We start from the raw sequence: 22,555 nt of genomic DNA on the forward strand, positions 1-22,555 counted from the left end.
TGCCTGCTTGTAGTTTTCACGTAGCACGTTAAATCTGAAAAAGGAAGAAAAGCCGACAAAGCACGGCAGAGTGTGTTACTGCTGGCCTGGGTTGCTCATCCCTGCGAACTGAATTGTCGCCTGTATTTCTCGCTGGGCACAACCACCACGAGAGGGAGCTTGGAAGCAAAGAGCTGGTTCGTCCTGGTGCGGCTGTGCTCCGCCCCAGGAAAGGGAAGATGGTTCTGCATCAGGTTGAACAAGGAATAAAAACCGAAATAAATTTATATTTCAGGACTTTGGTAGCGTGGTGTGGGTACATCTTAATCGGACTTAAAAGAAAATTTTGGATTTACAGTGAGTCTGTCTATTGGGTGTCTGGAATTGCAATCATATTTGGAGTCTCATGCATAATCAAAGTTATTTATGATTTCCTACTCTGTTATTACAGGTAGGTAAAAAGAGCCATTTAACTCAGCTTCTGAAACTTAAATAAAAAATATAATCACAAGAATAAGATTTGATACGACCTGCTTCCTTGAGCATCAGAAACTGCTACTTTAAAAAAAAAAAAAAGTAGGGGGGTTAGGGTGATTGACTTTCAATTTGGTTTGGTGCTTAAACTCTTTTTTAATTATTATTGCAACCAGCAGCTCAAACGGCACCACCTCAGGGTCATGCTCTGCTCCCACACAGGTGCCTGCAGGTGGTACTGGGATGGGTTTTGCTGGGCAGCCTGCCTGCAGAGCAACCAGCCCTTCCCAAAACCCCCCTCCCTGTTTATCCTCACCAGCTGAACAGCCATGCAAATCATTTCAATAGTTAACCACCTGATGGGAGGCCGTCACTTCCAGTCTTCTTTTCCAGCTGAAGGCAAGGAAGGGACACACAAAAGACACGTGACAACACACAATGACATGAGACGACACGTGATGACATGCAATGACACGTGACGGCCGAAAGAAAAAGGGTGTTGGGGGGCTTTGGGGAGGGGTGACGTGATGACACACATGATGACATGTGTGATGACACGTTCTGTGAAGGAAGGTGGGGTCCACTGTGCACCAGAAGTGGAAGCTCTTGGCCACAAGCCCCAGGGCTGACCTGGTGGAGCAAGGAGCCCTGAAGCAGTCCTCTCTCCAGCATGCTGCTGCTCAGAACCTCCTGTGCTCCAGTGCTGCTGCTCGGGGTCTCCTCCCTGCCTGCCACTACGGCCACGCTCACTCTTCATCTTTTCCATGCTTTCCCACACCGTTTTCACGTTATTCCCTGCCGCTGTGGATAAGGACATAAGTGCCCGGCTGGAGGTTGGCATTGACTCAGGCTGGGAGCCAGGATTGCTTCTGCTGGGGCGCTGTTGCTCCCCATGCATCCTGCTCTGACTTGCCCCAGTCATCTCCAAAAGAAGGAAGATGGTTGGGGGTAAAATGGGTCTGCTGAGGTGGTGGATCTCCTCACATTCCAAGCGGGCTTTGCTCATCCCACATCTCTTCTTCTTCTGGCTCCTGCTTCTGCTTCTGGTGGCTTCTGCCAGGAGCTCCAGAAGCAGGAGCTTCTGCTGGCTCCACACTCTCTGCACAAATGCCTCTATAGGGTGGCTAGAGGCCTGGATAAACTCAACACAGCCCCCTTCCCTCATGCCATGGTAGTGAAAAAAACCCCTTTTCTTTCACCCACAACCCAGCTGGCCAGTGCTCCGCTTCTAATAGGATCCATGGAGCCCAGGGTTGGTGCCCCTGGCATGCCAGAGAAGCCTGTAGCAGGGAAGCTTGGCTTCTTCTGGGGTTTGGGGGCTTCTTCGTGGCACCCCCACCTATGGCAGAGCACTGCCTGTGCCATGAGAGCCGCTCACAGGAGCGCTCCTCTCCTCCGCGATGCCCAACAGTATTTGACAGCAGGAAGACTCAGAACTGCAGAGAGAAAGTGCGCTCAGCCTCCCCAAGATGGTTTGTACGAGACACCACCCTTCTCCTGTGACACAAAGATCTCAGACCCCGGGCCAAGAGCAGCACTGGAAATTCGGTCCTCGGACACAGTGCTGCACACCAGGTACAGCCAGCACCCCCCCGGAGGAGCTGTTTTGTGGAGCAGATTCACAAGGAAAAACAGATTTGCTTTAACCGTTATGCTTTTTTTTTTTTTTTTTTTCCCCTGGTTAGTAGAAGACTGACAAGTTTTTCTTGCAGCTAAACAGCTCTACATTTTTCCTCTCTGCAGCCCAGATGGCAATCCATGGGTATGCCGTGACAGGCTCCGTCCTGATTTCCCCTGGCATACTTAGGAAGCGTAAGAGGGACCACAGCAAATAGCCCGGAGTGACTTACAGTGGATGTTTCGGTGGAAACCTGGAAGGAAGCAACGAGCAAAATCTCTGCAGAACTTCACATGGCTTTTTCAGTTTGCGAGGATGCATTTCCATTGCTCTGGGTCCCACAGGATCATGTGTGGTTGTGGCTTTTTCCAGCAGCAGCAATAACGATCCCTGTGACAGTCCAGCACCTGCCTTTTGGCACTACTCGGTGCATTTCCTCCTGCAAGCAGGGGCTCCTGCCCCAACACTGCCTTCATCCAAATGCTCAGTGAGGGGCAGCTCTGCTGGGAATTAGCAGCAGGTCCTCCCAGGAAGGACTTCCACCTGGTTTCAACTTCAGTTGGAAACGTTTCCCAGCCTCCAGTGAAGTGCACCAGCCCAGCCCGCACACATCCACCCAGCGGATAGAAGCTTCTCTGCCCACCTCATGGAGCGAGCCATGACAGCTGGCCCTTAGTGCTCCTTAACCAGACTGGAGGGAAAGCAAACACTGGGTGGCTTTGGCAGGAGACCTGCCCAGCTCTTCTTCCCCAACCCCACGATACAGCACATGGGCTCACTTTGCCCTCACGTTGCTCACCACCAGCTGCAAACACTTTGTGTTTATCCCAGCCCTATTAGTGCCGCTCTCGCAGAGCCTTTCCCCCTACTAATAAGCTCATAGTTCACAGGGGGAAGATATCCTTTAATGCGGTGGTGCTATTTAAACCAAGGGAGGTATACAGTTTGGGGTTTTTAAACTTTTTTTTTTAAGGTGTTCCGTTCCTTTGCTCCAGCATCCACTCCACGCCTGTGATTGCAGCCTTCTCCATCCAGCTGAGAGGAGGAAATTATGTGTGCAAGAGGAGTCAGGGCTGCCTTCCCGGCACACTGCTCACATCGCTAGGACTCCCGCGCCTGCCGCACGCTCAGCCGCCTGCTCAAGGATGCTGCACCTGAAAGTCCAGTTTCTGGATGACTCCCAGAAGATCTTTGTAGTTGATGTAAGTGGGTATCATATTCTTATTGGGCTTTTTTTATTTTTTTTGGTGCTAATTATTGAAGTCATTGCTGCTCTGAAGGGTTGCATGGTCTCGTAGCTTCAGGTTTTCAGCTTTAAACCAAAAAAAAACCCAAAACAAAGCAAAAAAACCCACCCCAAATCCAAAACAAGAGGTTATAGCACTGATTGCTAAGTGTCTTTTGGCACTAACACACTCATGCGCTCCCTTGTTATTGACATTATTTATAAAGAGGGAGGAACAGCTTTTACTTATCTGATGTCATCTTTTGGAAATCAGGTAATATAAAGTTATGTTCTTGACGAGTGTCGAGTTCTTCTCTCATTTGTCTGGCTGCCAGTATGAGCATTCAACAAGGAAGAAAAATCTGGGAACAGAATAAAAATAGCATATTTAACAAAATTACCCCTGGTGAGAAACATCTGCATGCATCTCTTCCTGGGCTTCGGTTGAAAAAGCAAATTGTGTGGTTTTCTGAATAGCTGAGGAGAAAAAACCACCGTATCTTATTTTCTGCATGACAATGTCCAACAAAACACTGTCATTAATAATTCACATTTAATAAATGCTAGCTCTGAAAAGGGTTTTATGTTAAGTATTAATATCTATGGTGTTAGATTTATACATGTATATATATAGATAACTGAAACTAGATGTATCTCAACTCTGTGTTACAAATAGACCTTTTTACAAGTGTGATTGAACATTTACTGTTGGTTAGGATTTGATAATCACAGTAGCTAATTGAATTAGCTAATTCGAGTAGATCTGTTCTAGCACTTACCTGCATCTTCTATGGGACCGTAGTGTGTAAAATAAAATTGGTTTTTTTCAAGTTCCATTACATTTCTTAGCCTGTCCTGTCCTCTGGTTTTACAGCACAGCCTGAGAACTGCTGGGTCTTGGAGGCACTGCTCTGCTGCTTTGTGATAGCATTTTGCACAGAAGGATTGTAAAGCAATTCCATTCCTTGGCACAGGGTGGAAGTTGTTTGATTTAGTTTAATTAATGTATCCTAGACCTGGATTCGGCTTAAAAATGAGAAATGAGACTAGTCATTTTAAAATGCCTTTTTTTTTTTTTTTTTTATTGATTAGATCAGGGCATAGTGAGGAGACAATTTAAAAGATGCTGCTAGTACAATGTTGCTGCATTTTTTTCCATCTCTGCTTTCTTACTTGCCTGAAACACTTAACGGCACTCTCGCTCTGCACAACATGTTATTGCAGCAAATAGCTTCCATTAGAAGAGCTCCTGGTCATTTCCTTTTTTAGCATGGAACACTTTTGGAAACCCCTTTTAGGCATTTCATGCATTTGATGATGTGTGGGTACAATAAATGAGTAGTTGAATTAGTGACTTCTCCATTATAAAAGGACTGCTTTGGGCTAAGTTTTGAGCAGATATTTCAAGCAACTCTTCCTAAATCCCCTCCCGACTTTGGAAAGCTCTTCTGAATGTGCGGTAGTTCAGTATAATGGAGGGAAAAGAACAAAAGGGAGAAAGCACGTTGGGCTTGATTGCCCCTCGGCCTCGCACTCGCCGCATGCATCCGCACCTGCCTCCCGTGGGTATCTCAGCTGCTGGCACGTGCAGCCGGGGCTCCTTTCCAGTCCGGCTTTGCACGGACTTCGGGTTCTTCTCCCAGTGCTGGGTGCTGGCCTCCATCCGCATCCTTGCTGGCAGCCGGGATGCTCTCCGTGGCCACTGGGCTCCCGGAATTTCCTTCTGCTGGGTGATGGAGGTGGTGCCCGGGATGGCACCAATGAGCCGGGTCTGAGCCCCCAGGGCAGGGGAAACTGGGGGGGGGCCTGCCACATCTCCGAATGTCCCTTGTTGTGCCCTCCCTGCTGAAGACCCCTGGCTGAGCCATGGCACAGATGGGATCTTGCTGGAATGCTGCCAGCCATGCCAGCAAGCCCTGCGCCTGGCCCTAGAAGGGCATCGGGACCCCTGGCCCCAGTGACCGGGTGCTGGGACAGTCACAGGTCAGCCTTTAAGGAGTTTCTTACACTGAGAGGACATATTGCAAAGCTGCCTCCCCTGTTCCTTCCATCCCTGGGTACCCAGAGCTGTGACCTGGCGTGTGCTCTCACTGATAAAGTCACCCTTTGCTCTGGAAAGGTTTAAACAAAGCAGCCTTGAGGCTGGTCAAGGCTTCAGAGCCCCCCCAGAGCAGCACAGGGAGGGCGAACCACTTTGCAGCCTGGGCAGACAAAGCCTGGGCATCTCTGCTAGCGAAATCTGCTACAGGGCAAGATGCAGTGGAAAGGAAAAAAAGAAAGAAAAGGCAAACCAGGCAAGCCCAGAAAAACTAATTGCTGGGGCTGAGTGAAGGAGAAAGTCTCCCGTGGTCTCACGTCCATTATGATGAGTAAAGGTGGGAATTGGTTGACAAGAGGTGTGCATGCGACTTGGTCCAGCGAGGGCACGGGGAGCATCGGGGCTCATGGCTTTTGGTGCATGGCAGCTGTGGCCATGCAGAAGACCCCAGCATGGGAGGCATCTCCCAAGGTGATGGGGAAAGATCACACAAAATCCCGTGATCTTCCCTCTAAACCACAGACCTGGGTGCAGCAGCCTGAGCTACGGGGAATGCTGCAGAATGGTGGCTTTGCCATTGGATCGCAAGTGCTGCCAGAGCATCCTTTGGGGACAGGTGTGCGTGTCCCCATGTACCACATTCCTTGCTCTCCGCATCTGGAAGTGCCTCTTGCTTTCTTACCCTGTCCCAGCTGCTTTCAGTGAGCGCAGCCTCTCCTTTCCACCATCTTGTACACAGGGATTTCTGCCTGTGGGTGCTAACCTGGCCCTGCAATGTCACCAAAGGCACGTTTAGGGTGGGACGTGGGGCAGCCAGCCCCACACGTCACCCTCCTGCCTTGCCCTGTGCTCCTCCAGCGCATCAACCACTGCTTCCACCCAATGCCATGCAGGGCCGATGCTGCCTGAGCGTAACCGTACCCCGGCATGGGTTGGGACCTCGGAACCCCCCCCATACCCAGGGTGGGACACCCACAAGCAGCACTCGGTGAGAGGAAAGCCATTATGCACATCAGCAGGGCTGTGTCTCCCCAGCCAGCAGGTTTTCCTGGGGACGGGACCACTTGTCTCCAGTGGTGCCCGCACTGGGCAGTGCTGGGCTTGGAGGAGAGAGGGTCTCTCCCAGCAGACGTGAGGTGGGTAACAACTCAGCAAGAAATGCTTGTCTTTCCTGGCTGCCTGACAAAGGCCAAGGCATTTCATGCTAGAAAATTCTAGCTTGGAAAGAAACATTTATAATAGTTTTAATTACCCTTGTGATCTAGTAATTTTGAGGACAACCGGGAGCGCTGCAGAGCGAATGCTGTTATTACGCTATCACTTTTCAGCAGCCTTTCAGCACGGAACCAGCAATTTCAACCCAGGAGAAGCCGTGAAAGGTGGTTATTAGTGTGCATCACCACCAGCCGCCAGGGTCCCTCCCATCCCTGCTGGGAGCAGCCGTTGGCATGGGTACCCGCAGCCTGCCTTCGCCTCCACCACCCGAAATGCCGTGATTTAGCAGCCGTCTAACCTGGCCTCTCTGCTCCAGCTTGCTTTTGCGCTAACCCACGCTCATTTTTAGCCCATTTTTCACAAGTTGATGAAGGAGCAAAAGGGTCATTGTAGGGGTGGGTCACTGCTAGGTGCATTTCTGGTGCTTTCTGGAGCATTTCCCCAAACCCCAGGGGGTTGCTCCCCAGCTGTGTCACACAGCATAGCGACAAGTCAAGCAAAACACACACCAGGTGTTTCTCTTTACTGGGAGTAACACAGCCTGGTGTAGTTATCAGTGTGTAGTGCCACTTAATTAATGTTGCTGAAGTGCACGGATGAGCCAGGGCCCAAGGCGCAGGATCTCTGTTGCTGTTAATTTCCATTAACCGTAATAGTAGCTTGTCCCCAGCAATCTGGTCGCTGGCCGCCGGGGCACACGGGCTAGCTGTGCAGGTTTGGGGCGTGCTCCTGTTTGCACGTTTGCCATGGCCACCCCTGGTTCAGGCAGAGGCTTGTCCTGGGGGGAGCTTGCCAGTTTGCCAGGGATAGAGCTGCCCCGACAGGGATGGTTGCAAAAGGTGAGCCAAAAGCAGTATTTCTTTCATTTTCCTCTCCTTTCTGGTTTACATTCCTTATAGAATCACGGAATGGTTCCGATTGCAAGGCAACTTAAAGGCCATCTAATTCCACCCCCCTGCCCTGGGCAGGGACACCTCCCACCAGACCAAGTTGCTCAAAGCCCCATCCAGCCTGGCCTTGAACCCCTCCAGGGATGGGACAGCCACAGCTTCTCTGGGCAACTTCCAGGGACGGGGCCTTAGCAATTTCTCCTTAATAAAGGAGAGAAGTGATGAGAAGGAATCAGATTTCCAAGAGAGGAAAGGGGAACATGGCATGCAGTCGTGTCATGGTTTCGGCTGAATTTACCAAAACCAGACGGACAGATGGCCCTTCTCCCCCCCCTCCCTCCCCCCAAAAGAGAGAGAGAGGAGAGAAAGAGGTAAGGAGATTCAGAAGTTTAGAATGAACTAAACTACTTTAATGAAGAATTAATATTAAAATAAAAATAAAGAAGAAAATAATGAAATATTGTTTTGTATACAATATATACAAAACCGTGTCAAGCTCCCAGGATGACAGTCACGTCACCGGCAGGCACTGGGGAAGTCCCAGACTGGACTCAGCGACGGATGGGAACTGGATTCCAGCTCTGGAGTCAGGAACACACGGATCGGGATCAAAGGCAGATGGACAGACAGAGTCCTCTCTGGACGTCGGCCATTGCAGGAAGGGGCTGACCCTTTGATCCCTCAGCTTTTATACTGAGCGTGGGGCAGATGGGATGGAATACCCCTGTTGGTCAGGTTTGGGTCACCTCTCCTGTCCCCTCCTCCTCCCCGATGTGACCCCTCTACGTTTTTTCCGTTTCCGACCCTCTAAGGGGGCAAATAGGGAAATTGGCTGCCCTTGGTTGTTACAGCAATAAGGATAAGCAAGGGCCTCCCTGCTCACCATCCTTTGGCACGGAGCACAAACACTGGGCTGATCATTCTGAGGAGCAGTTTTCTCCACAATGTGCCGTTAATTTCAGAGAGTTAGAGGAGGCCTGGCCAGGATGTAAAGTTACAGAACAGAAAATGGGTTCGGTTTTACTTCAAACCAGGACAAGTCGTCGTGTCCCACGTGCTGAAGCCAGCAGCATTTATTGAGTAAGGTTTTGCTGCAGCACGATCAGGCAAAATCCTGCAGCTCCTCTCGGGGTGAAGGCGGGGAGCTAAAACTTCTCCCCCATCTCACTGAGATGCCATCATTGGCATCGCCTAATCCGCTGCTTCTGTGGTGTGTTTGTTTACTAGCAAAAATCCTGCGGAAAAGGGTTGTTCAACCTCACCTGCAGCCACCTCAACCTCGTGGAGAAGGAGTACTTCGGGCTGGAGTTTTGCAGCCAGGCTGGGAACCACGTGAGTGCAGCATGGGGTCCTTGCGGCAGCCGCCTGCACGGCTGGGGGCTCTCCGGGCACCTCCCAGATGGGAAATCTCAATGCAAAGTTTTGCCACAGTCCCAAAAACCCCTTGAAAATGGGAGTTACGAGGGGAACCACAAGCCGGTTGGCAAAGCCTTGATGATAGCCCATGGGGTTTATCCGTAGCCGTCTGCGTGGGGCTACCCAGTGGCACGGCTTGCTGCAGCAGCCCAGCTGGCCAACATTTTTGTGTTGTGTTCCAGCATGATGCTGCTGCTGCTTTTATTCCCTGTCTGTTGTGCTGTTTATTCACCCGGTTCTTCATTGCCTTCTTTCAGGTCTGGTTGGAACCACTAAAACCCATAACAAAGCAAGTCAAAAGTAAGTTTCAAGACTAAAATTATTCTAAATCGCTGCCAGTGACTAGTGGCGGGCACGTTTGTGCAGCCTTTATTGCTTGGGGACTTGGGGGGGGAGGAGGGACGGGGGAGGAGGCTGGTTTCCAGCATTTACCTGAGCCCATTTCATAGCATGAGGCTGGGTAGGAATGTTTGCAGGGACACCACAGTCCATAGAAACCCCTGTAGAGACACCGCTGCCTTTGCAACCTGGCGTCACCTGCACCGTTTCAGTCTTGAGCCCGTAGCAGCAGCCCGGCAGCTTGGCGGAGGAGCAGGGGCAGCTGCAGGCGTGTGTGCCCATTGCTGCGCTGGCAGAGCGGTGGGCATCGCTCCCCGCGTGCCCTCCGTCCCCTTTGCAGCTCCTGGCGCCTCGCAGACTCCGCCGTTCTTCACCAGCCCGCCCCCCCCCAAAGGCCACTGCAGGGAGATGCTGCGGAGCCTGACCTCAGTTCAGCATCCCCTTCTGTGGCCACAACCGGTGCTACCACAGTGCCCCTTTCAGCCCCTGCCTGTTTCCACCCTTGCGATGAACCAAATTATATTTTCCCCAAATACGTGATAACTAGGAGGTGATCAAGAGCATGACCCCAGTATTTGCCATGGGGAGGCTGCAGTACAAGGTCTGCATGAATTTCCCTGTAAGGGGAAAGCCTGGTAAAGACTCCCCTTTCCGGGTGTATCAGAAGTGGGATAGTTTCAGGCACCAATTTCTTCTTTCATGTCCCTTCTGGCCTGCTCTTTCAGGCTCTCCTGTCCCTCCAGGAGCCCCTGAACCATCCCACGGTGTCCTGGGAGAGTCAGTGCCTACAAAATTACCTTCCTCCCTCTGTGCAATTTGCCTTGGGCCTGGTCGCTCGCTCTCGCTCATCCCCCAGAAGAGCTTTGCCCAAGCAGTGGCCTATGGAGCCGTTGCATCCCAAGTGCTTGGAGGGCTGGATTTAATGTCCATCCCCACCAATGGCCAGGCAAGCACCTGCAGCACCACTCCACGGAAACCCCCCTCCTGGCAGGGGTCTTCACGATTTAAAGAATTGCTCGGGCATTTTCTCTTTAGTATTAATTAGGTATCAAACTCCCTTTTCACTTCTACTGGGGTCCTGGGCAGGCTGGTTTTTGGAGACAGGTCGAAGTCCCTGATGTTCAGGGCTTCCAGCCCTGATTTGTAAGGGCTCAGAGTAATTTACTCTGTAAGGTGACAGGATGTGTGAAGAGAGTTGTAAATGTTCTCAAAAGACACGTAAAACAAAACTTATGAAGATGTTGTGTTTTAAGATCCTAAGGAGGTTCTTTTCAAATTTATGGTGAAATTTTTCCCAGTGGACCCTGGCCATCTGAGAGAAGAGCTGACCAGGTAAGATACTTGTTCTATTACTTTCTTACCAGGCCTATATTTTTGCAGTTGTGAAGCATGCCTTTAATTGCTTATCTTCATCCACCCGAACCTGTCCGTTAGCAGTGGTTATTCTAAGTATTGGAAGAGCTCTGTGCTTTAAAAACCTCAATCTGAGAGAGTATCTCTTCTTGATCCTGTTTTTAAACAAAATCCACTTGAAGGATCAGCTGTCCTAAGAGGCTGCAAGTTGTTTACTGCCAAACACATTAGCAATTGGTCACAGAGTCTGACTTTGCTCCGTCTAGCTCCTGCCTCAAGCCATTCTTCTTCATTTGAAAGAAGCAGCTTTATTTTATTTTTAAAAACTGCATTGTTAGCTCTTCTGTTTTAGAGAAAGCATTGTGAACAGGAACTAAGAATAAAACTGAGACAGTCTGCTGCAGATCATTACCCACGAGAGATGCAAATGCCCTCCAAAACATAAAGGAATGTTAACTCTGAAACCTACTAATGGGGATTTCAATGGCAGGGCCATACTGGTCATGGTGGTGGCCACCTGCAGCCCTCTGCAGGGGCTGCCTGCTCCTCCTGTGACCCCGCAAACCCGCATCTCTTGGGTTGTAACATGGGCGAGTGCAGAGAGAGGTGCGGGGACAGCCAGCTCCCTGCAGCAGAGCCCTCGGGGCTCAGCTTGGCACCTGGCTGAGCCTGGCTCCCCTCCTCAAGGCACAATCCTGTCCCCTCCACAGGTACCTCTTCGCCCTCCAGATCAAGAAGGACCTGGCGCTGGGGCGACTGCCCTGCAGCGACAAGAGCGCGGCGCTGCTCGTCTCCCTCCTGCTGCAGTGTAAGGGCAGGCATGTGCCCACAGGGATGGGGCCCTTTCCCTGGGGAGGGGGACAACCCGGCTTTGCTTTGGCTGTGCAGCGAGGGTTTTCCCCCGCAGTGTCCCCTCACACTCTCCCCGTGTCCCCCGCAGCCGAGCTGGGCGACTTCCACAAGGAGACGGACCAGCAGCACCTGGCGACACACAGGTACCTGCCCAACCAGGAGTACCTGGACAACAAGATCATGCACTACCACCAGAGACACGGGTAAGGGCTGCTCCGCGCCTCGGCCGCCCACCCGCAGCACCCAGCGGGCACCCGCCAACAGGGCCGTGCCCGTGAGCAGTGGGGTGGCGGTGATGCCAGCATGCTCAATGGCATTTTTTTCAGCCCATTTCAGGGGAATGCCTTCTCACTCTTGTTGCTTGCTGGCCTGTTTGTGTCTCCAGCGGGAAGACACCAGCCGAGTCAGACGTTCAGCTGCTGGACGTGGCCAGGAAGCTGGAGATGTATGGGATTCGCCTGCACCCCGCCAGCGACGGCGAGGGGACACAGATCAACCTGGCTGTGACACACATGGGAGTGCTGGTCCTGCGGGTGAGTCCAGGGCTCGGGGCAGGGACATCACCTCTGGATAATGGGGGGACCCTTCTCTTCCCTCCCAGGTGTGCTCCAAACCCTCCCAGATCCTCCAAGAAGGAACACACACACACACACACCCCCTGCAGACCTTAGGCATGGAGGTGATGCTCCAGGGCATCGCTGTGGTGCTCAGCCCCACCACCTCCACCTCCGGCCGGCTGTGTGCCACCGTGCCCGCCTCAGCTCAACTGGCCCTTGTCAGGGCGAGTGCAGCCATGGAAGCATCACAGGTCACACGGCTGCGTCACACGTGTTCACTGTGTAATCCTCCAGCGAAAATAGCCACCTCGGGCCCGTGCAATCGCACGGCGCTGTAATCACGGTGTAGCTGCAGAATAAATACAGCCTTCCTCGCAGCCGGCATGAAGCAGCGCTTGCCTCCTACACCGGCTAATTTCAACCTGGAAACACCTTTCCAGAGCCGGGGTGGGGGGGGAATAACTCTGGATCTGCTGTTTGTAATCAGCCCTGCCAGACCCAGTTATTTATTTAGAGCCATGCATGATTAGAGCACCTGTGAGCCCCGGTAAAATCTGGGCTCTCCCGGAACGCTGAGAGGGTCTCGGTGCCGCAGCACGGAGTAAAGCAATTTTTCATGTTCCTGCCGTAACACCGGTGTTGTGTGGCTGCGGCTAAAGTGATGCGTGATGATAACGTGTGGTGGTAAGGTACGCGTGCAGCCTGCTTAAACTGGGTCTGAAGGCATGGGAGCTGAGCTCTGATATGCTTCCCAGCAAAGGAGAGGAGGCTCTTACTTCTTTTGGGGTGGGGGTGGGTGTGGGGGGGTGTGGGTGGGTGTGGGTGTGGGGTGGGGGGGTGGGTGTGTGTGGGTGTGTGTGTGTGATTCTGCATTAACTCATGTGATGTTTGAGCCGGGACAGATGGGACTCTCTGCCTCTGTGGGGTTTGCCTTGGGATCCTGGGGTGTTACAAATAGCTGCAGGAGGCAGAGTTAAGCTCTGAACCTTAATTTGCACTTTTGGGACCAACTGATGGAGAGGAGGGTCAAACACCGAATCCCAGCCCCCCCCTTCCCCCGGCAGCACCGAGAGCTCAGGTCTGGTGTAGTGTCCTGCGAGCTCAGGCCTTGACCCATCGTATTTCTGCAGTCCTCACTTGCCCCATCCTGCCGTAACCGCTGTGTCCGTCCTTTGCAGGGCAATACAAAGATCAACACGTTCAACTGGTCCAAAATTCGCAAACTGAGTTTCAAGAGGAAGCATTTTCTCATCAAGCTCCATGCCAACGTCTCCGTAAGTACCGCGCTGCAGGCGGCTGCCAGGCTCAGGAGCAGGATCAGGGTCTGGACCAAGGATCAGCCATGCAAAAAAAATCCCTGAGTTTGAATAAAAAAAAAAAAAAAAAATCTGTTTCTGCCGCTCGTGGGCGATGCTCCTTCCCCTTGAGTGTGGCACGTGCCAACCCCCCCCACCATGTCCCCAGCAGGGTGACGCTGCGCTGCCCGAAGCCACCAGCAGCCCAGCGTGGTCCTTTGAAGGGGTGAGGAGGTCAAACATCAGAACCTGGCCCCGCACCCTCAACACTTGTGTCTCTGGGCGTGCAGGCGCTGTGCAAGGACACGCTGGAGTTCACTATGGCAAGCCGGGACACCTGCAAGGCTTTCTGGAAGACGTGTGTGGAGTACCATGCCTTCTTCAGGCTGTCTGAAGAGCCCAAGTCAAAGCCCAAAGCCCTTCTGTGCAGCAAGGGCTCCAGTTTCCGCTACAGGTAAAGTCCTGAGGGAAAATCGGAACATTTGAGGCCAGGAAGGGCGTGGGGATGGCTCAGAGCTTCCCTTTTATGTTGGGCCTGGCTGGATGCAGGGGGGGACGATGCCTCACAGCCTCTTTTCCCGGAGAGACTGCTGCCTCCGTCCTGCCACGTTCCCTCACTTCCCCTGGAATGCCCGGGGCTGGGGCTGATGGTGCTCCTCACACCTCTCCCCCCCCCTTACTGCAGCGGGAGGACGCAGCGGCAGCTGCTGGAGCACGGGAGGAAGGCGAAGATGAAGAGCCTGCCCTTTGAGAGGTACCAGGGGGCATGGAGGAGGGCGGTGCCTGAGTGGTGGGGGCAGACAAGACCCTCCTGGCCACGCACCCATTCATGCTCTTGGCCTTGCAGGAAGGACTACGCATCCCGCTATGACAAGAGACAGTGTCGCTCCTCCCCAGACCTCCTGACAGACGTCTCCAAGCAGGTATGTCCCCTCAGCATCAGCCAGAGGTAGCACCAGGGCCGAGTGGGGGAGTCTTGGCGTTGCAGCCCCAGCTGGTGGAGCTCAGCTGGAGCCTAAGGCTCTGAGGGCTCACTGCTGGCCCTGCTTCGCCCGTCTGGGGGTCTGGGCACCCACCCACCCTCTGCCCCTGCTCAGGTGGAGGAGCTGCGCCTCGTCTACGGCAGCCGGGGCTCCTACCACGCCAATGGGGTGCACACCTCCGAGCCCACGCTGGACAGCCGGCGCCGGAGCTCCGCCATGGAGGTAACGTTTGCTGCCGAGCTGGAGCGCTCCAAGCCTGAAGCGTCCCCTGCCTTCCTGCCCCACTCCAAAAGCTCATCCGCCTTCCCCCTGCTCTACGCCGAGCTGGAGCTGGAGCGAGAGTGGGAGCCTGCTGACCTTTTCAGCGCCAGGAACCCCTTAACCTCATTTCGGCCCCACCACCAGCTCGCCGGGAGCAGTAAAAGCACCTCGGTGGGCAGCATGGGGGAGGTGAGCACGCGGCCGCTGGTGTACACGGACGTGCTGTGCCCCACGGCTGCCCCGGCACCGCATGTCCTCTTCTACCTGGACAAACCCCCTCAGCCCCCAAGCCGTGCACTGGCACCTGGGGAGGACGCAGCCGGCGGATGCAGCCCTGTGGCTGCAAAGCCCCTCAGGCGCAGCCCAAGCGGGACCCGGGACGGGGCGTTTCACCCCGATGCCATGTGCACGGCAGCGGGCTCCAGCACGGCCCTGGCAGGGGCGAGCAGGTCGCTGGCTCGCTCCTTGAATTACAGCCTTCAGGAGCAGCCTCCCAAGCGGTCTTGGAGCCAGTCAGACATGAAAACCTTCCGCTTCCCCTACGGCTCCGAGTTCAGGCCGCTGGGGCCGTGCCCCACGCTGAGCAGCCGGAAAAGGGGCGTCTTCCAGCAGCTGCCGGGGCTGGGGCAGGGGCCGGGGCGCTCAGCCGAGCGCTACGTGGGCAGCAGCACCGAGTCCAGCGACTCCGACCCCGACCTCCTGGCCACCGACTACTGCTCCCTCTACGGCAGGGTGCTGCGGTCACCCATGGCCCGGGTGCGGCTGTCCTCCGGCAGCCTCCAGCTGGATGAAGAGGAGGAGGAGGTGGCCTTTGCCACCGGTGCCGCTGAAGAGAGGGCTTCCTGGAGGTCCTCCAGATATTTCACCTAGGTGCCTCGCACTGGCCCGAGGGAGCAGAGGCAGTCAGCACCAACCTGGGGCTGCGGAAGGTTGACTCTTGCTTGCAGGGCTTACTGCTTGCAAACTGTTGTGATGGGCTCGTGTCGTACGAGTGCCCTTAGCCATAGAGGATGTGCTACTGGACAATGTTCAGCAGAAGTATGCAACCCCAGCATCACACTTGGAAGCTGGTACATCTCTGCCACCACACGTGGGTGTCTGGCTCCAGCCAGAAGGGCCATGGTTCTCCTAAAGCCCTGCAAAGACCTTGCATCCTCCCCATGCTTGGAGTTCAGCCGCCAGAGTTTTCATCGAGGGGGTAGGGAGAAAAATAAAAGAGACATCTCACAGAAGAGATTAAACATTTGTTTTTCACAGCTGCAGGGAAGCACACTGGTGGGAAGGGTGTTTGAGGCCCATTTGGAGAGGAGGAGGATGTCCAGGAGAGGCTGCTCTGGGAGTTGATCCCCTCTAGGCCCCAGCACGGAGCCCATCTCCTCCATCCTGCCTCTCCACCCTCCCACGCCACAGGGAGGGCCTGGCCCTCAAGGACAGGGGTGCACGTTGGGGTGCTCCTTGTGATGCTTGGAGCCACAAAGGAAGCAAACCCCTTTGTCTTCTCCCTGGCCGGTTTAGAGCATTACCCTTCCCCAAGAAACGTCCCAGCCCTGTTTGTAAAGCATTTAGCAGCATCCCACAGCGTGCTCTGGGAAGCAGGTTAATGAACGATATTGTAAAGCTCTGCTTTTCTTAGGCCCATTAACTGCCGTTTTCTGGCAGCACCCCCACAGACAGCCCTGGCACCTCAGTGGGCTACTTAAACACGGGGGGAGCGAGGCACGTAAGGGGCCCCAGGTGAGGCCTCAGTTAAGCAGAATGGGGAAAAAAGCTCAGGAGGGGGTTAGGAAAGAAGCGGGCAGCGGGTGCTCACCCTTGGCGTTAGGAATTCTGCTGTAACCAGGGTGCTCTCAAACTCTCCCCTCTGCCACATGAGTGCAACGTTGTCTTTACCAGGGCCGTTTCTGGCTATAAAGAAGGAGGAGGAGATGGGACTGCTCCCCATCCATGGGGCGGCAGGAGGGGGATTCCCAGTTTTTCCATTGATCCCTGGAAGGGAAAAGGTATAAAGATACTTCTTGGAAGTGTTCTTATTACAAAAAAGCTATTAACCTAAAACTATCTGAGATCTCCTCAAAAAGCTTGAGAATGGTGACACCACTGTAAGATTTTTAGGGCAGGATCTTGTTACTTTTCTGTAAGACCGACTGTAAAAAGAGTGACAACCCACTAAAGCCACGGTTGAGAAACCACTGCGACCTGCGAGAACAGGTTTCGGAAATCAAGAAGCTGGGGCAGTAACCGGGCGTACAGCTACTGCTCACCCCGCGCGTCGCTCTCTTTTGGTTTAGAAGCTAGACAATAAAAGTTAGTTGTTCGTGCCCGAGTTTTGGTTTCCTCCTCCTGCCCTGCCTGATCTGCACACCCCCCACCCCCCACCCCGCAGGGACCCCAGCCCACCCTGCCCGGCACCCTCACGGCTCCACTGAGCTCCGGGCCGGTTTCCCTCCCCCAGTTGCTCCCTCCGAAACTTCACAGCGACTGAAGAGCCCGAGATCCCTGAGTGCCGCTGAAAACAACCACATTCTTGGTTGGCTGCCCAAATAAGTGCATTAGATTAAGAAGAGAGCACGCCGGAAGGTTTGCTTTTGCTCCTGGTGCCCCTGTGAACTATGGAGACTCCACCTGCTGCTCTAGCACCTTCTATTAAAAAAAAAAAAAAAAAAAAAACAACAAGATAAACTTTCTGGTTATAGAGGGTTGTTTCTTCCCTGTCCCAAAGCTCTGCAGCTTGGAAAGGGCAAGAACCACCACTCACTCAGTACAGCATTTAATAAAGACAGTCTACGTGCACTATTTGGTAGAGGGGGGTGGAAAAAGCAGCAGTGTTTCAAATAGAGACTGCACTTACAGCCCACGGAAAACATCCCTTAAGGGGTTATAGCTCAAGCAGACAGGCAAACCCACCATCACCACCAGCTCCCGAAAGCAGGTAGAGAGACAGGAAAAGGCTGGCCCAGGTCAGCTTCGCTTTGAGCATGTCCCAGAACAGCCCTAGAATCCCATGGAGCGGGATCAACATCCATCTGCCCAAATCTCCAGGAGCTGCCAGCCCTGGCGTTCAGAACTACGCTGGGAAAGCGGCGCTGAGAGGGACAAAGGAGGACTTGGGACCTATTTTTGGATTTTTCCACTGAGTAGAGCGCACTGTGGCCCATGGCGCATCCTACACCAGCAGGGGAACAAAACAGCTCTTAAGTGACAGGAATTAACATCTTCAAGATTGCATAAATCTTGCCATTGCATAAACCAGCTTTCTTGGGACTGACTAAAATAAAAGAACAATCCCAGTCAGCAGCAGCTCACGTCAAGGAACAACCGAAATAACCCCCGAGTAAGCCCTTGCCCATGGTCCACGCTCAACCCTACTCACCAAAAAGGGGCAAGAACATCTATTTAAAGCGATTGCGTTTCACCAGGGAAGAAAACGAGGATGGAGAGGCCGTGGAATGGTCTGCTGACAGTGAAAGTTATTGGCAGCACCTGGAAAGTGTAAACTTTTATAGCCCTTTTATGCAAGCAAGGATTATTAAAGAAGAAGGAGGTATTAGCAGCATTACAGCGTCAAAAGACTAAGGTACTCAATGCATTCGGACTGAAGGGACTGGTGTTCATATAAAAACCTATCACTTAGAGATGAAGCTGATCTTGAAATTCAGCCGTGTGACGTTCAGCAACGTTTTAGGCATAGGATATAAAAAGAAGCAAAATGTAAACAATATGCAAAGAACTTCAGTTTGGAGAAGGACTGAGACAGTTTTGAGCGTATTTACCTCATCTCTGTATTAAGTGTTACTTCATTTATTGGAAAAATGTGAAAGAAGACAAGCCAACATACATACCACTAAAACTTTGCAAAGAGGAAAATAATTTTATTCCAGTGTTAAGTCATGAAACAGCGTGATAAAAATCAGACCTTTAACAATTGCTAAACTTTGGGCAAACACACGAAGAACCTACATACTTTCCTAATCAGCTACAGCCATTCCACCGAGTGCAAGAAGAGGTGATTGCACCACCGCACGCTCAAGGTACAGAAGCGCAGGAGAGCAGCTGGAGACCAAGGGCTTCAAGGATGGTTCCATCAATACAGGACTCACCTACCCACGAACAAACACATTGCCCTCCTCCGCGATTCAGACTACTTCGATAAGACTACTTTTAACAGCAGTTCTTCCCAACCTACAGTGGGAAGCCTAGCAAACCGGACAAGCGAGAAGATGGTTCCTGCATGAATATTTTGATACATCTTTCCATTCCATTTCCATTGGCCAAGAACAGAATACTGCTGATTAAGTTACACAGTTCATCAATAACTAACACATGGTGGGGAAAAAGACAACGATGCTCTGGAAACCAGTAATACAGACATCCATTCTTTAGAGTTAGATTATAGTCTTGCGACGCACAGAGGCTTTAGGCACGGAAATGCCATATGCAGTACAATAGAAAAAGCCTCTCGAATGGACTGTAAGAGATGGAGCCTGCATCATACACCCACGCATGAGTTTTTCCCCACACTGTCCTATGAGGTAGGTACACATCCCACCCATTTCACAAGAAAACAAGAGGCACCATAGTTCAGCAACTTGCTACAGTCATATCACAAACAGGACAGGTTCCAATTTCCCAAAAAATTCACTGTCCCTGCCTACTCAGAGTCGTTTAGAGAGTTGCATAGATTAAAGACCCTGTGTCAACAGGGTAGAGCCACCAGTTACAAAATTCGGGAGGAACTCCCATCACCTCTCCCTTCAGTCTCCCTATACAAAGAACACCTTTCAGGGAAGTGACATGAAAGTAAAAACATGTTTTGAATTCTGAGAAATTTGTATGGAGCTCTTTAAAAAAGAGATCTGGGTCACGACTGCTGAAGTGAAAGGTGAGGTAAGGGTGGCAGAGGCCTTTTTATACCTTCACTCCACAACGCCGAAGTCACGACCAAGCCAGCATGTCTCACATCTCCGCCACATTGTCACAGGCCACACACGTTTGTCTGGGCACAGACCCCTCTTCAGGCGTGGAACCAAACCCAGCCCTGGGGCTGCTCCGTTTCCAGCGTTCCCTGTGGCGCAGCAGCCGGTCGGTGTCCTCCGGACAAGAACATGGAGGGGACCCAAACCTTTTCAGAGCAACCACGCAACTCTGTGCAAGGAACACCTTTCCTGAACTAGAACAGGAGCTTGTAAGTTTGTAATCCACACCTCCGCACATCTACTAAAATCCAGAATAAAACTCACAACATAACAAGCTCATGAAAGTTTACAGAACTTAAATATTTATTTTTAAACCATTTAAACCCCCCCAAAACATTGAAATAAGCTTCATCTATAAACAGATTTACAAGACTAACAACTACAGAAGCTAGAGGAGCACTACAATTTGTTTCTGTGATGCAGTTATTTTGTAAAGCTTCAGATCAACTGTATTTACAACTTTTGCTGCTTTTACATTTATAAAAATATTTATTTAATCCATAACATTATTGTTTTCAAAAACTATTTCCAGACTTTTTTCTCAGATATAAATTCTAATTGAATTTCAGTTATATAGCAGATGAAAGTTTTAAACAGAAACATTTTTTTTTTTAAAATTAAAACAAGGAGTTAAAAGTAATTTTTTTTTTTTTTTTTTTTTTACAGTGTAGGCACCATTGAAAATAATTGTCCTTGGCATATCTAACCACCATCTCTCGCAAGTGTCCTTTATATAAAAACGATGTAATGGCAACATTTGACTAAAAATGCAGTATTTACTTGCACACCATTACTTTTTCAATATTTGGCAGATATATTTCAGATTCTTTAAAATTACTTTTGTGCAAAAACAAAATGTGCAGGTCTGAATCATAAAATAAACACACCCAGCCTTTATAAAAAATAAATTTACACCAACAGTTCCACAGCTAAGTACTGAAAAACAATCCCAGTTCAAAACTTCAGCATAATATACATACTGGGTTGAAAAAGGGAAAAAAAAAAAACAACAAAAGAGAAGATATTACCCATCTAGCAGTACCATAAATACATAACTGAAAGCAACTTTATAGTCTTACCTATTTTTTATGAAAAAAAAAAAAAAGAAAAAAATCACTCCGTACTGCACAGTACTACCTTTTTGTGAAAGAATATCTATAACTCAGTTATTTGCATATTAACTGGTAAATACATATTTAAAATACACTTTCAGAAAATTACAAACAAATTATGTTGATGTACTGTATTTAATGTACTTAAGAACAAAAATGTGTATAAATATCTTACAGGAGAAACTACACCACCACACAGAACGCTGGTGTTACACTTATACCTGCTTGTGAGGTACGTATCATGTGACGCTCGGCTTCTCTGGCTCCCTTCCACCCAGGCATGTATACTCAGAGGAAAAAAAAAATTAAGTTAAATTGGACTTCAAGGTTTTGTCCGTTATTGCCAAAAGCCCCACCCCCTCAACTGTATTGCTTTAAATTTTCCTACCATGATAAGACTGAATTACTACTTTAAAACCTGTTCTAAAACCTACATATACTGTACATCAGGATATACCTGTTGCTACATATCACCTGCAAACTATTGACATATTGCTCTCAAATATATTTAATCATAGAGCTGCCTAAAATACTGTACCAATTTAGAATTGTAATAGATACTGTTGCAGGTTTATTTTTCAGGACACGATAACTAAATGCTGGTTGAAGCAGGTGCTACAGCAATACCCTTGCCACTACGTTACATGTTTTGAATACGCTCGTGAAAAAGCTATTTTCTCTGAAGCTTGTTAGTGATTTACAAAAGTTTAACTCATGAATACAAAAGACCTGTACATCCTCACGTACAGGAACAAAATAGCATCAAAACATACTGTACTTGCATTTTGTATTAATTAAAGTAATGGTTATTTCTAAAAGCAAAACTGCACCTCAACATTTATCGGATTAAACAGGTGAAACTACAATATTAAAAGTTGTTCTTTACAAAATAATTTCCTGAAAATATAAAACCATGTGCACTGCCACAAAATAGTTGAGGAGGTTCTTTCAAATCCTCAATCACCATCAATATGTTGCAAAGATCCAAAAGGCACAAGGAGCTCATGAGCTAAGCACTGCCAAGCTTGAAGTAGTTTTGGTGGGTTTCACTGGGTCCATACGAAACAGCAGTCAATTACGTGAAGTTTCTTAGGATGAGTCATTAACAGAAAATCTATGGATAAAAAAAAGCAATCAAGAACCTTGTTAACTATACTGTTTCAGTTTGGTAAACAACACATAACTACTTTAGCATCACTGAACTTGTTTATGCCTTCGTTTCAACAGATCATAGGAAAAATTAAAAAAAAGAAAGGAAGTCACATTCTCAAGGAAATATTCGCTAAAAAGCGAATAAAGATTCTCCTGCTCCCTTACTTGCTAGAAATACGCTTAAAACACAACTGCAGGCTAAATTAAAGGAAGCAAAGTGTAACAACTACAGTAAAACTGGAGCACTAGAGCACCAAACCGATACAGTAATTGCTACTATTAGTTTTAGTCTCAACCAGAAGTGTTATGTATAACTACCGAAGCTGAAAGTTTAAAGCCCCGGACACAGCAGATCTTTCTCTTGCCACTAAACTATTCAAGTTACCCCAACATAGAAAGTTCATTGTCAACTAATCTTTCCTGGGCATAAGTACTTAATTTAATTTTTTTTTCTTTCAAAAGAAAGCTTTTGTTGTTGTTGTTTAAACAATGCATACAAAAAAATTCCTTAACTTACTTCTGAAATTTCTCCATAAGTTTCTTCACCATCTTATCTGTGATCCCTGGACAAGTTGCTTCTGCCATATTGATGCTTTTCTCAAGTTCCTCAATTGCTTTCTTTCTGCTAGCATTATTTGTGTCCTGCTGTTTGAGCTGAGTAGCAAACCAAAACAGATAAAACTTATAAAACTTATCAGCCGCTCAGGTAATAAACTTTCAAAGAAGTTTCTGAAGTCAAGACTTACCTCAGCAAACACAGGGGTGATTATCATAGTTAAACAACTCAGGGTTTTAACAAGATCCTGATCCTAAAAGTTAACAA

General features: G+C 50.1%; 2 protein-coding genes across 2 annotated transcripts in view; one reads left to right on the forward strand and one right to left on the reverse strand.

Moving 5' to 3' along the window:
- Window positions 1-3,216: 3,216 nt before the first annotated feature.
- Window positions 3,217-15,365, forward strand: FRMD7 (FERM domain containing 7). Its single transcript, XM_074147993.1, has 12 exons — window positions 3,217-3,273; window positions 8,667-8,771; window positions 9,113-9,155; window positions 10,493-10,526; window positions 11,258-11,355; window positions 11,488-11,602; window positions 11,785-11,932; window positions 13,135-13,230; window positions 13,542-13,705; window positions 13,937-14,005; window positions 14,099-14,174; window positions 14,349-15,365. Exons 1-12 carry the CDS (start codon window positions 3,217-3,219, stop codon window positions 15,363-15,365), a joined length of 2,022 nt encoding a protein of 673 aa, XP_074004094.1.
- Window positions 15,366-19,384: 4,019 nt separating this feature from the next.
- The window catches only part of STK26 (serine/threonine kinase 26), a 35,335-nt gene continuing 32,164 nt past the window's right edge, over window positions 19,385-22,555 (reverse strand). Inside the window, exons 11-13 of the mRNA XM_074147533.1 lie at window positions 22,479-22,541; window positions 22,250-22,386; window positions 19,385-21,694 (exon numbers count right to left, since the gene is read on the reverse strand). Of these exons, the coding sequence (XP_074003634.1) occupies window positions 21,670-21,694; window positions 22,250-22,386; window positions 22,479-22,541 (225 nt within the window). The 3' untranslated portion in view covers window positions 19,385-21,669. The remainder of the gene's footprint in view (window positions 21,695-22,249; window positions 22,387-22,478; window positions 22,542-22,555) is intronic.

This window comes from Numenius arquata, chromosome 5, assembly GCF_964106895.1.
Source record: "Numenius arquata chromosome 5, bNumArq3.hap1.1, whole genome shotgun sequence".
Classification (NCBI taxonomy): domain Eukaryota; kingdom Metazoa; phylum Chordata; class Aves; order Charadriiformes; family Scolopacidae; genus Numenius; species Numenius arquata.

Bases quoted from the DNA above. Each gene is read 5' to 3' on its own strand.
- FRMD7 (XM_074147993.1), top strand. From the start codon at position 3,217: ATGCTGCACCTGAAAGTCCAGTTTCTGGATGACTCCCAGAAGATCTTT. The intron at 10,527-11,257 runs GTAAGATACTTG...TCCCCTCCACAG, and splicing joins CTGAGAGAAGAGCTGACCAG to GTACCTCTTCGCCCTCCAGA. The intron at 11,933-13,134 runs GTGAGTCCAGGG...CGTCCTTTGCAG, and splicing joins TGGGAGTGCTGGTCCTGCGG to GGCAATACAAAGATCAACAC.